This window comes from Pleurodeles waltl, chromosome 12 (assembly GCF_031143425.1).
Source record: "Pleurodeles waltl isolate 20211129_DDA chromosome 12, aPleWal1.hap1.20221129, whole genome shotgun sequence".
In the NCBI taxonomy this organism is placed as follows: Eukaryota; Metazoa; Chordata; class Amphibia; order Caudata; family Salamandridae; genus Pleurodeles; species Pleurodeles waltl.
In genome coordinates, this window is record NC_090451.1 from 618,034,907 (window position 1) to 618,047,170 (window position 12,264).

A 12,264-nucleotide genomic window follows, 5' to 3' on the forward strand; every position below is an offset into this window, starting at 1 on the left:
AATACTTTTTGCTCAGATTGCCAGTGTGGTGACAGGAGAAATGGCCTGGCTTGGTGTATGTGAGCTAATTGGTTCCTCATCTTGTCCTTGGGATGTTTAACCCTCCTATCAACCAACGTTTACATCTTCCAGAGAGATTCTACTGTGATACCTTGAGCAAACTAAGGGCCTCATTTACAAGAATCTGATGCATCGTTATCGATGCGTCATATTTCTTTCGCCTACCGCACATCCCCGAACGATGCCATTGCTGCGCTGTATTTGCAATACAGAGCTTCATGGCGCACATTTTTCAGATGTGTCAGAAATTCTGATGCATCTGTTGGCATCAAACTGACACATTGCTGGAGCTGCGTCCTTAAATGGAACTAACTCCAGCAATGCGAGAAGAGTCCCATAGGAAAAAGCACTGCAGCAATTTTACTTCTGTCCTAAACAGGCAGTAAGTTTTGATGCAGTGAAGTCGTAAAATGACCCAGTGAAATATTGTAAATTTCACTGCATCAGTTGTATATTGCTTTTTGCAATAGAATGCGTACCCTGTATACATTATACCTGGTGCAGGTAAAATGTGACGCAGGGCTTTACAAACTGACGCATTGGGCCCAATGCGCCAATTTGCAAATATGAAGCAGTGTAGTGCACTGCTTGCGCCACCGCTGCATCAAAAAAAATGTCGCAGCGGTGGTGCAAAGGGCATGTAAATGAGGCCCTAAGTATCATACTAAAGCACATTACAAAAAGAGAAACATTACATAAAATGACATCCACACTTCCACCTGAGGTTCATTCAATTTAGAGATGGACCCTTGTTGGACCTGAACAAAACATAAAGTCATCAATTTCTGGTAATGTAGCAAAAGATGCCTTGGAGAGAAACAAGATCACAACTGTAGTTGATTGTAGAAGCTACTTCTGAATGTAATTCTGAATTTTTCTTGGATAGAATCAAAAGGGAGTAAGACGCTACCTCAGTTAATTGAATCAATTCACAAATGTCCTTCTTTTCCTTAGTTTCACTCTCAAAATGGAATTCGCTCTACCCAGTAGCTTTCTATTTCTTAGCACAACTATATTTGGAACACATGTGTAGATGCATAACCTTTCAGACCTTCATGCCCAACCATATTCTCAATTAGGGTAGTGTTGTATATAATTAAATCTCATGGAAACCAATCTATGAAGTAGTTGAGCCAAGGCAGCAAAAAGATAATTTTCAACTTCTAGTAATCACCACCCTCTTTTTCTAAGCCCAGCGCACAGTTTAAGTTCTGCAGCCCATCAGGTTTTACCCACTCAGATGAACCACCTGTCAGATACATAATAAAGGGTCTATGGATCAGAGCTGGTGAACAGTTGGGTGGCGCTAAAATTAAACTTTACACAGATTACATCATTCTTTTAGCAGAACCTGAATTTTATAACTTAGGTAATGTCTTTAAGGCAATTAAAGTCTTAACAAAGTTGTAAGGATAGCAAATAAAAAAACACAATAGAGATTTAATGCAGATTTTATGCAGATGCTGAGTGTTTGCCACCAGATCTTTTTGGTCGAATTTCTACCAAACCTGTTGGATACCTGTAGATTAAAATCACAAAATGTGCAGATATGTATTGCCTAAACTATGGTACATTCTTACCACCTTTTCACCATTCAAAATCAATTCAGTTGTTGGGGTTCAATACAAAAGAAACGATCAATCTAGTGAAAATTAGATAGATCATTAATTTTCTTCATAGCAGCAAATAAGAATGCACAGTTCACACGGTCAAAATACTTCTTGGCATCCTTGAAAAGGACCATCAAATAAGTATATATGTTCTCAGATAGGTCAAAGGTTTCCTTTAAATAGTGGGCATTTAGCCACCAAGAGCTGACCAGGTATAAACCCAGTTGGATTAGATTATATACATTTGTGGATCATGCAGTTTAACCTGTTTACATACAGATGTGTGATACCTTTTTGATCCAAAAACAAATAAAGAATGGTTTGGGACGAATGGAATTTATTTGATGTTGCTTATTATTATTGATATGTAAGATGGGAGTATTTAGCAACCAATAGATTTGCTCATATCCTGCAGTTAAATTTTGGAAAATCAGACATGTTCTGGCATGGCTCAATTGTCATGGATTTTTATAAGAACATGGAAATATTTTCCTAGTTTGAAATAAAAGTTGATTTGCCTTTGTGTCATTGCTGCACATCCAGGGCCAACAATGGGTGTGAGGAGCTGCATGAAAAGCCAGTATGGTGTGCAGTTGTCAATTCAGTGATGAAAATTCAAGGTTGAATTGAGAGAAGCATCAGTTGTGATGGAGAAGCTCAGCAACTACCAGGCATCCTCTGGTTAGGTTTAATCCAAGAAAACACAGTACTTTACATCACAGAAAAACTTGATAGCAAACAATAAACCAGGACACAGATAAGAAAATTATCCTACACCTGGATTTGTTTTAACATAGCAAAGAAATAGCCTTACATTTCACATTAAAGAGTGAGAAAGGTCTGAATTAATGGAAAAGTCTCTGAAATTGTCTGTTGTGCAGGGAACGGATATTCATTAAATCCAGTCCATCTACCTGGCTGATACCCTCTCTTATATAGCCATATCCTAGTCTCATCCTGCAGCTTTGGGCCATCTTTCACCTACAAACTGCTATTCCTGATCAAGTTGAATGAGCCACCCACTCAGGCCTCCATGATACACTGAACCAAATCCCACTGAGGCTCCCTCCTCTACCATTGCTCGCCAACCAAATTAGTCCGGCCTGTATGCATGGAACCATGACAAAATGGAGAATGTAGGGCATACAAAGGCAATCACTGTGCAATGTGAGTTAACTTCAACAATGCTCCTGTAAGATTGGTAGCCCTTACAGTAGGCAAGACTGTGCATGTGTTCTGCCCATAATTTCCACCTAGATCCGGGGGAAGCCAAGGAGTGACAACCGAGTGCCTCTTACTTTGAAATGCACAAATTAAGGGTGGGGAATTCAAAGGCTCTTGAGGAATGAAAATTATGAAGTCTGGTTGGACAGTCCAATGATGGCTTATTCTAAATCATATTTCACTGCGCCCTTAGCCTCGTACTGTATATTTTGAGTACTGCCACATCATGTACTGTGATTGGACTTTTCAATAATTAGCATGCCTTAAAGTTGTGTTTCCCAGCACAATATGCATGATCTATTCACCCCATGCTTTGTCTCTTTTGCAGGCGAAATGGGTTCTTGACCATAGTGATGTAGTCCTCGGAGAGTTGCTGGGCAGTGTAAGTACAGGGTAGTTGTGAAGAGAAATATCAAGGGTGTATGCTTAATTTTTTTTCCTTTAGGTCTGATCTTAACCAGGCCTTTTATGTTTAGTAAAAATTGATATACATATATGTATATGTATATATAGAGCCAATGAAAAAACAAAGGTTAAACTAATGTTATAGCTAATTGAGAATTTCAGTGATAACCTATTGTTTTAAATGTACAAAACCACTGAGATGGTCTCCCCTCCCAATATAAACAAAGTTTGGCCTTGGGGTGGGCTCCCCAGTGCCTCTGCAGGCATATCGGGTGGGGGAGTGGCACCCCCACCCATATAAGCCAGCCCTGGGGACAAACACCTCCCCGGGGCACATTTCTCTATCTAATGTGGGGAGGCATCCGGCTACCCCGCAGCCATGGGGATAGCCACCTATGCGGGCCTTTGAAAAATGAAATGCGGGAGGCCATCCGGTCCCTCCAGCAACCACGAGTATGGCCACCTTCCCTGGGGACATTTGTCTCTCAAATGTGGTGGGGGTGCCCGGCCTCCCTGCAGTCAGGGGGACCGCCACCTCCCTGGGGCTTTAAAAAAAGAAATGCAGGGGTCCGCCCAGCCCACCCGCAGCCCCAAGGCCTGCCACCTCCCCAGGGCAAATAGAATGGTGGAGGGGGACCATGCAGCCCTCCCTTTAGGAGCCACTGATGGCCCTGGGGACTGTCACCACCAGGGCCAGCTCCTGCTATGTCCCGGGGTGCCCTCCCATGGGACATAGCTGTTTGCTCTGACTTGGCAGGAGCTTTGACAGCTCCCACCAAATCAGAGCAAACACTCCGCTCGGAAGAAGTGAGAGCTGTCAAACAGCTCTCACTTCATGTGAGCAGAGGTTTCTTTTGTCTCCCTGCCTGCGGAGATGCAGGCTTTAGCAGCTCCCTCTCTGTGACAGCAATGCCGTTTCCAGCAGGAGGTGGGGAGCCAGCTGGGGCTGTGGGGGCATTCAGGCTCCCCCACAGATGCCAACTTTGTGACTCGGTACCCTGGGTGCATCCAGATCACCTGGCTGGGCCCCAGGGGGTGGGGTTCCGGGGGCTGAGATGAGCCTACAGGCCCTCTCCCTCTCAAAAAAGAATGTGTTATGGTGGGGGCATGAGTTATAGATACCTTAGGGCACGAGTTATAGTTGCTTGAGATAACTCTACCTATAACTGGTGAATTTCTATGGTTTGCTATGCTTAAAATGTGAGCCTAATTATAACATCCCTGTAGCCTTTGTTTTTTTAAGTGAATGTATATATATATTTATGTATATATATATATATATAGATATACTTTTTGTGATTTGGTGTAAATCAGTTCAGTAGTTTTAGCGATATTAAAGGAAACATAATTTTTTTAATCTAGGGACGCAGACCCTCATTGGATCCACCGTGGCGGATTCACGAATCCACTGCCAAAGAAAGCCCCTGATTGACTGGCCACAACCTGAGAGAAAAGTTGTGGCAGTCATTTTGTTTATTAGCTCGTGCAGGAGGGTTAAAATAAAAGTGAAAACTGATATATGGGGCCAGGATAGAAGTATCCTGACCGCAAAGGATAGATGGAGGGGTCCTGAGGCACCCTTCATGAGCATCAAATTGCACTCAATTTTATTGGGGGCCAATTCACAGATCTATCGATCTGCTGCGGGGCTCATCATGACCTCCAGTGTAAATCCATGACGGATCTGCAGATCCACTCTGGATCCGAGGTTCCAGATTGGGTCCAGTAATCCAGAGCCCAATAGGAAATAAAATTATACACACTCATTCAACCAATCCCGTGTGGGGTTGGCAACACACAGGGTGTTGGCTGCAGATTCTGATGGCCAACCCCCTGCTGCCCACAGCCTTGGCAGCATGTGAGGGTTGGGTGTGACTAACCCCCAACCGCACACAGCAAATGGCCAGGCACAGCGTGGGTCTGGATGCAACGTCCAACCGCCCGCTCCGTTAAAAAAAACCATCGAAATTCACTGAAAAAACTAAAGGTTACAGGGATGTTATAGTTAGGAATTAGCATTTAGAAAATCTTAGAAATTAATTGAAAAAAAAACAATGGCTACAAGGATGTTATAGTTAAGCTCTGAATTTACACATACAAAACCACAGAAATTCAACATTACAGTTTGAGGTATTTCAAGTAACTATAACTTATGCCCTAAGGTAACTATAACTCGTACCCTTGCCATGGGAGGTAATTACCCCACATATTACATCATTCATTACATCTTCTATGGCATCATTGATATTATCACTGCAACATTTACAATAAAATTATTGATGAGATAACTGTGCGTGGTGGGGGTTACTGATATCTGGCGAGGAATGCTTTCAGTTCATCACATTCTGAGTGTGCACAGCTTGGAACAGACATATTTTGAAACGAGCTTTTAACCCATTCTATAACAGCCACACTAGCATGTACATGTGAATGCACAAGTGACATAATTCAATGGACTTTCAACCTATTACAAAATGGACACCCATACACGCACAAGCACAGCACACTCAAGATGGGGGGTGGTGGGTGTCGTTGTAAGGTTTAGAAAACTTTAGTACAAAAACATTTAAAGACATTGACCTGTGCGTGCACACATATGCATGTTGAGTAGGCCATGATTGAATGCTTCAGTGAATCTTTGTTTCAATAATATTCATAGAGAGTCACTAGTGCATCCGCAAGCTTGTGGATGCACTGGTGGCCATTAATGTGAATCTTTTTATGGTAAAAAGTTTCAAAATTATTATGAAAAGATTGGTAAAACCATTAGGTTGGCAGCCAATGCAGGTGCATTTCCGTTGATAATACTTGTTTTCATTTGCTGGCATCCAGTTGAAACTTATTTTGGTGTATCGAGGCAAAGATTTTTATTTTGTTATTAAAGTGCTTTTGATGAGGAAGCTTTGTGGTAGTGATGAAAAAGTGCACCTTTCCTTTACAGTTTTCGTAGCAGCCACACGTGGATCAGATTTCCAATACATATTTTGAAAAATATCATTTTTACGACATTCTACAAGATCAGGTATTTTACATTCATAGGGGGTTCTTAATGATTTCATTTAAATTCCTCTTTGGGAAGGTAAGCAAAAATCACGTTAATACTGAGATGCAGTAATTATGTCATTTCTTTCAGGATGTACAGCATTACCTTTGATTTATGCTTTTCAGAACATGAAATAGGGAATTACCTAGAATAATCTGGTGTATTGCTAGTTTTCCACATTTATATGTAGAGTAGTGACTGCCAGCCTTTGTCGGTGGGAACTCATGGTTTTCCCAATTTGTAAAGTGCTTTTTATTTATTAAATTTGTCGCAATCCAGTTACCACAAACTTAACCCGATTCAGAGCCACTCCAAATTAGATCTTAAGTATTTTTTTATTTTTTATTATTTCATCAGCAAACATTTGGCCTGAAGAACTATACATAAATATAAAAAGCACACAAGCGATTCGCGAGATGTTAATACCAAAAACTGTGATTGGGATGTGGGTAAAAGAATTGTGAGTGAGACGCTATGTCAGTCATTATGACTTCGGCGGATGGAAAAGCCTGTTCGCCGAAGTCCCGCGGTCAGGTTGTTGTCAGCGCGAACGTCTTCCCGTGGGCCCCATTATGAGTTTCCCACCGGCCCAGCGGGAAACGGCCTACAACATTGACACTGGCTCATAAAAGAGCCGGCGGCAATGCTGTAGTGCGTAGAGTGCACCAGCACCATTCATGATTTTCCCTGACTGCAGGGCAGACAGTGAAAACCGCAACAGGGCTAGCCAGGGGGGCCCTGCATTGCCCATGCCAAGTGCATGGCTGTGGAGGGCCCCCCTGGGGCACACTGCACCCCGTCTCCACCAGCAGTTACATGGTGGTGCTACCGCTATGTAACCGCCGGCGGAGAAGGGACTTGTGATCCCCAGGGCAGCGCTGCATGTAGTGCTGCCCTGGCGGATTAGGACCACCAGCACCACCAGTCCCTCCTGTTAAGGTAAAGTGGCGGTGCTGGCAGTCCGACCGTGGCGCTACCGCCGCAGTTGTAATGTGGCTGTCGGACTGCCACACTGGCGGCGTTCCGTCCGCCACACGGCCAGGGTCGTAATGAGGCCCTATATAACAATGCAGTCTATGCATGCCAAGAAGATGCCTACTGCACTGCTGGAGGCGGTGCTGCTAATTGTGCTGCCAAGGTGCTGCTAAGCATGCCAAATGTGATTAGCCACAAAGAGCTTATGGATCTTTTACTTTGAAGACGTGGTGGGCTACTTTGAAGGTGTGCAGGAAATGAATCTGGAGCACTGAGTTTGTGGTTGTAGGGGACTGGTGAAAGGCAATGTTAGATTTGCAAGAGGCGAGGTTGGCTAAGGTACTGCATGCCAATGTTTAACATGCCATATGTGGCAAATGTAGCACTTTTTTCATGGGCAGGAACAGTGCATATTTTGTGCTTGTGACTGTAGTTGGTAGGTGTCAAGCTCCATTAAGGGGGCCACAGACTAACAGAGGCTACTGGGCATTAACCGTGTTGGTTAAGGTTGTTTGCCTCTGACGTCCCAGGGTCCTTCCTCCTATGGCTTTGTGAACTCATAACACCCTTTCAGTGGCAATGTCTCAGTGTTAACTAAAGCAAGCACTCATGGGCTTCACAGGGATATAGTGTTAGGGTGTTGAAGCTCAGATCTCAACAATCATACAACACAATTAATGAAGGTCCAACCCAGTGCATATCTTTTCAAGAAAGAGAAGAAGTATGCTAATATACATTAGAAATGGATACTACATGCTTAGTAATAGGAGGCAATTGAGAGTCAGTGATGCTCCTCTATTCGCTATCCCACTACCCTTTTCCATTGAGCTGCTCCACCATGGTCCCTTCCTAGGTGCCCGCCATCTAAAGGATATCATGAAGTAGCGTGATTCTGGCCCAGGTTCAGTTTTATCACCCCTGAAATCAGTACACTCAATTTTTATTCTAAGTCTTACTTCTCACAGTGGACCGGGCCCTGTAGGATTGCTGCACCTTACAGCACGCTCAAACATTCTCTCATGAGAGGTTGTGCACCAATCAGCAGCATCCACAGTCATACCCACTTTGTCCACAGGAGAACAAACTCATGCAGCCTACTCAGCAGAAGCAGAAATGAAAGTCGTGGGTCATCATAGTCCTTCTTGGACCACCCGTGAGGGTTGCAGTAATTGAGGCCATCTTTGATTATGTCTGGTGCAGCCTCTTTCAGCTGATCACAATGTCATCAGCAGAAGTCCTACATGGGCAAGCAGTTGCAGCCATGCACAAGCCAATCACTCTGGGACGTTGCTAACAAGCAAAGGCTGATCACTCTGGGCAGTTGAGTTCAGGTCAAGGAGAACTACTGTGGACATATGTAGCCACACACAAGCTGATTCCTATAGATAGCAGCAGAATTTCACAAGCTAATCACTGTAAGCATTTGTGGCCAAGTGCAGGCCATTTATTATGACCCAGAATCACAACTCTGACTGAACTTTGGTAATTGGGGTTGCAATATTCTCAGTTCCTGGTAGAAGCAGGGCAGATTTCCAAAGTAGCCCTGACTCTACTCCCTAACCTAAATGTTTAGGTTCCCTCCCTCTAGCTTCAGGAATGTGAGCAATACACTTCTAGGTCTTTGAGAAAACATCACAATCTACATCTTGTGCAAAGTCCAGGCCTGCTGTTTATAAAATGAATCCCACCAGTCTCCAATAATCTGGCTCACACACACCATGCATGTATCATGCAGGTTACATACACAAACATGTTCAACATAAGGTTGCAATGTCAGTGTTAGGAACTGGGAAAGTGCATTATATCAGTGGGTTAGTAGACCTCCACTCTAGTGACATAGATAAAAATGCCAGGACACTATGGATTCACAAAACACAGTATGCTGCCACCAAAGTTTAATGTGCTAAAGCCAAGACAGTGACAGTAGTGCTCTCTCTCTGTCAATGAGGGCAGGCATTATGCACCACTCCAGGTCAAAGGACAAGTCCGGGGACTCACTCATGTTAAGAGAAAGGCCTAGGTCTCTGCACTAGATACTAGATTAATGTGATGCTAGGGCCTAAAACCCAAAACCTGATACACAAAGTTGGGTACTCAGGTCAATAAAACATGACTGTGGACTATGAAAGTGACATCCCCTTCCCACACTGGACATAAGTACTATGTTTTGGGACTAGGACTTACTTTTCTTCATCAGGCTTTGGCCCAGTGCAAGAAAGGGAAAGATTGGAAAGGAAGAAAGAAAGAGATAGATGGGAAAACAGTGACAAAGGGAGAAAACCGAGATGAAAGGGAACATACAGTGATGAGACCCGAAGTGTAGGGTGGTAGAATAAAGAAACACAAGGTGGAATCAAAACTAAGCAGTCTTGGGATTCTGTAACGCTGGTAGGCCCCTGAGAAAACCTTGGACTCAAGAACTATTCAAAAGTAAGCACTCACTGCTGAAAGGTTTCTTACAGTAGGCCAGTTTCCTGAAAGATAAATCAGTGTCTTGGACCAGTCCACTGTAAACCATGTCTTGAAAGTAGTGGCTGGCTCAGGAGGCAATACAGCTAATGAAGGTGGAGAATCACTTTTGGCTGTTAAAATAGACAATATTCTTTCTGGCCAAAGGATAGATCCATGTGGTGGTGAGTGAAGGAGAAAATGAGTAAATATTGCTGTGTGGAACTGTACATAAATTAAATTGCATTTGGCACCCATTCACTGTGTTCAAACCTAGTGAAGATCAGAGTGAACATCAGAGTGCAAATGGTCACTTGATATTAGAGATTGGGGTAAAAAAAAGAGATATGAGAATATGATTTGGGTGTCATCAGCAAACAAAAGATAGAAACCCCAATTGCGGGGATAATCTTGCGGAAGGCAATGTTGTAGTAAGAGTAGAGATTGGTGGCCTGGAACAGAGCTAATCCAGACACCTACATAAAGAGGACTGAGCTCAGAACTCAGGTGAGTGTAACGCACTGCACTGTATTGATCTGCCAGGTAAGAGATGCACCAGGCCAATGGTGTTTTGCTCCACTTTATAGAAATGCTTTGTAATAAATTAATAAATAAACATAAAAATAAATACCTCTTTAAGTAATGGGGAATGCTTTCAGAATTAATGAAAATATTTCTGGAAGTTGCTCCCCTCCCGCCAGTAATGCTAACTTTTTTTAATGTAGTCTGTCACAAAGAAACTGAAGTAAGCACAAGGAATAGTTTCCTTCATAGCACAAGACTAATCCCAATAACCACCAATAACCTCTTACCAACCATAACCAACAACACTGGACTACCACAAACCATGGGTTCTGGGGTTGCATGTTACCCGGATTAAATCACTTACGCACCTCAACAGGGGTAATAAGTACAATATGAATGTAATTACAATGCAATGAAATACAGTGCTTAAACAGAATACTCTCTCTGTAATACACCTTAAACAAACACCAACCTAATAATTTCATAAAAACTCATCACATTTGTGAGGAAAATGGTCAGGAGAACGTTATGAGAACTCACCGTGTAATAAACTCGCTACCTGTACTGGGTCCCGTCAAATTTGTTTGAAAAAGCCCTAGCTCAGCCCTGGGTATCTGTGGCTCTGGCTTAGTTAAAGGAACATGTATAACGCAACAACAAATACCAAAACAGTTGAATAAGAAAGAAACAAAAAATTCCACACCAATTTATAAAAATAGTTTGTATTTTTATCTGTAAATAGATACCTCGATTACAGAAATTTACTGGAGGTTGCTCGAGATATGAATTTTCAAACGAAGTAACTCACTGCCTTTCCACCCAGCGCAATAAATCATTGTAATGGACCAAACTCATGATCAACTTTGAAAACTTTGGAAAACTCTGTTAAGTTGTAAATACAATTCCTGCCCACTTTGGGCGACCAACTCCAGCAGGGAGTGTGTCACAGGGGCCAAAGTGGCTTAGTTGAACAGTTTCCTCGCAGTCAAAGCAGTCTCCATTCCAGGTCCAGGCAATATGAGCGAACCTCTGTTGATTATAATGGAGTGGACCTAATGCAAAGGATATAGGATGCTGAAGATGCTGTGAATGCTGATCCATTAATGGGAATCTTCTTGGGGCTACTCCTCGGTTCGCAAACACAGTGAGGCAACTTCAGCCACAGGGATTGATGTCCCTTGAAGACCAATTGAAGCCCAGCTAAAAAACAGTTGCAATTGGTATCCAGTTACAGCGAAACCAGCTGTTCCATTTAACTGGTGATAACTTCTTTGCTGGGCGACTCTCCCAGGTCAAGCAGACTCAGGTGCAATTTTTGATGATCAGTACTCGGTCTCCCACGCTGCACATTGGTGGTCAGAAGCGGCCAGGTGTTTCTGGCTACCAACGCATCAAGGCAGCCTTCTTCAGCTTTTGTGGCCCCGTAGCTAGGCCAGGAAGTTAGCCAACTAACTCTTCGAGTCAATTCTTCTGTCTGAGGCTCGAGGATGATTTTTCCTCCAGCAATGCGCCAAAGGCACAGTCCTGTTTTTGCGAGCCCATGGAGCAGCAGGTGCGGTTCAGTCTTTGTGCATCCTCTTTTTGCTGGGTCCAGGGAGCACCAGGACAGTCCTTTTTCAGTCCACTCTTCACTGCAGATGTAATCTGAGATCTTGGTGCCAGAGATGCCAGTTTTATGCCTAGTTTGAGCCCTCGTGGGATATGCAACTACTAGCAAATGAGCTACCAGTTCCCCTCCCATCTATTGGCGACTTCCTTTGAAGTGTGACATCTAGTGCCATCTTCCTTAGAAGTGTGGCACCATTATGCCCACTTGCAGCAGTGCAGAATCCATGAATCTCCCTAGCCCACCCAAGAGATGTGGCTACCTGAAGATTATACACCCACAGAAAATATACGGTTTGGCAGCAGCTTCCCCTCTCTGTCCTCAACAACAACCTGTCTGCAGGAACAAAAGAGTAGCCCCTCTGTGTG

At 43.4% G+C, this 12,264-nt stretch overlaps 1 protein-coding gene across 1 annotated transcript in view; it reads left to right on the plus strand.

Moving 5' to 3' along the window:
- Positions 1–12,264, plus strand: part of LOC138267161 (tyrosine-protein kinase Fer-like) — a 194,930-nt gene that overhangs the window by 59,353 nt on the left and 123,313 nt on the right. Inside the window, exon 5 of the mRNA XM_069216011.1 lies at positions 3,223–3,276. Within this exon, the coding sequence (XP_069072112.1) occupies positions 3,223–3,276 (54 nt within the window). The remainder of the gene's footprint in view (positions 1–3,222; positions 3,277–12,264) is intronic.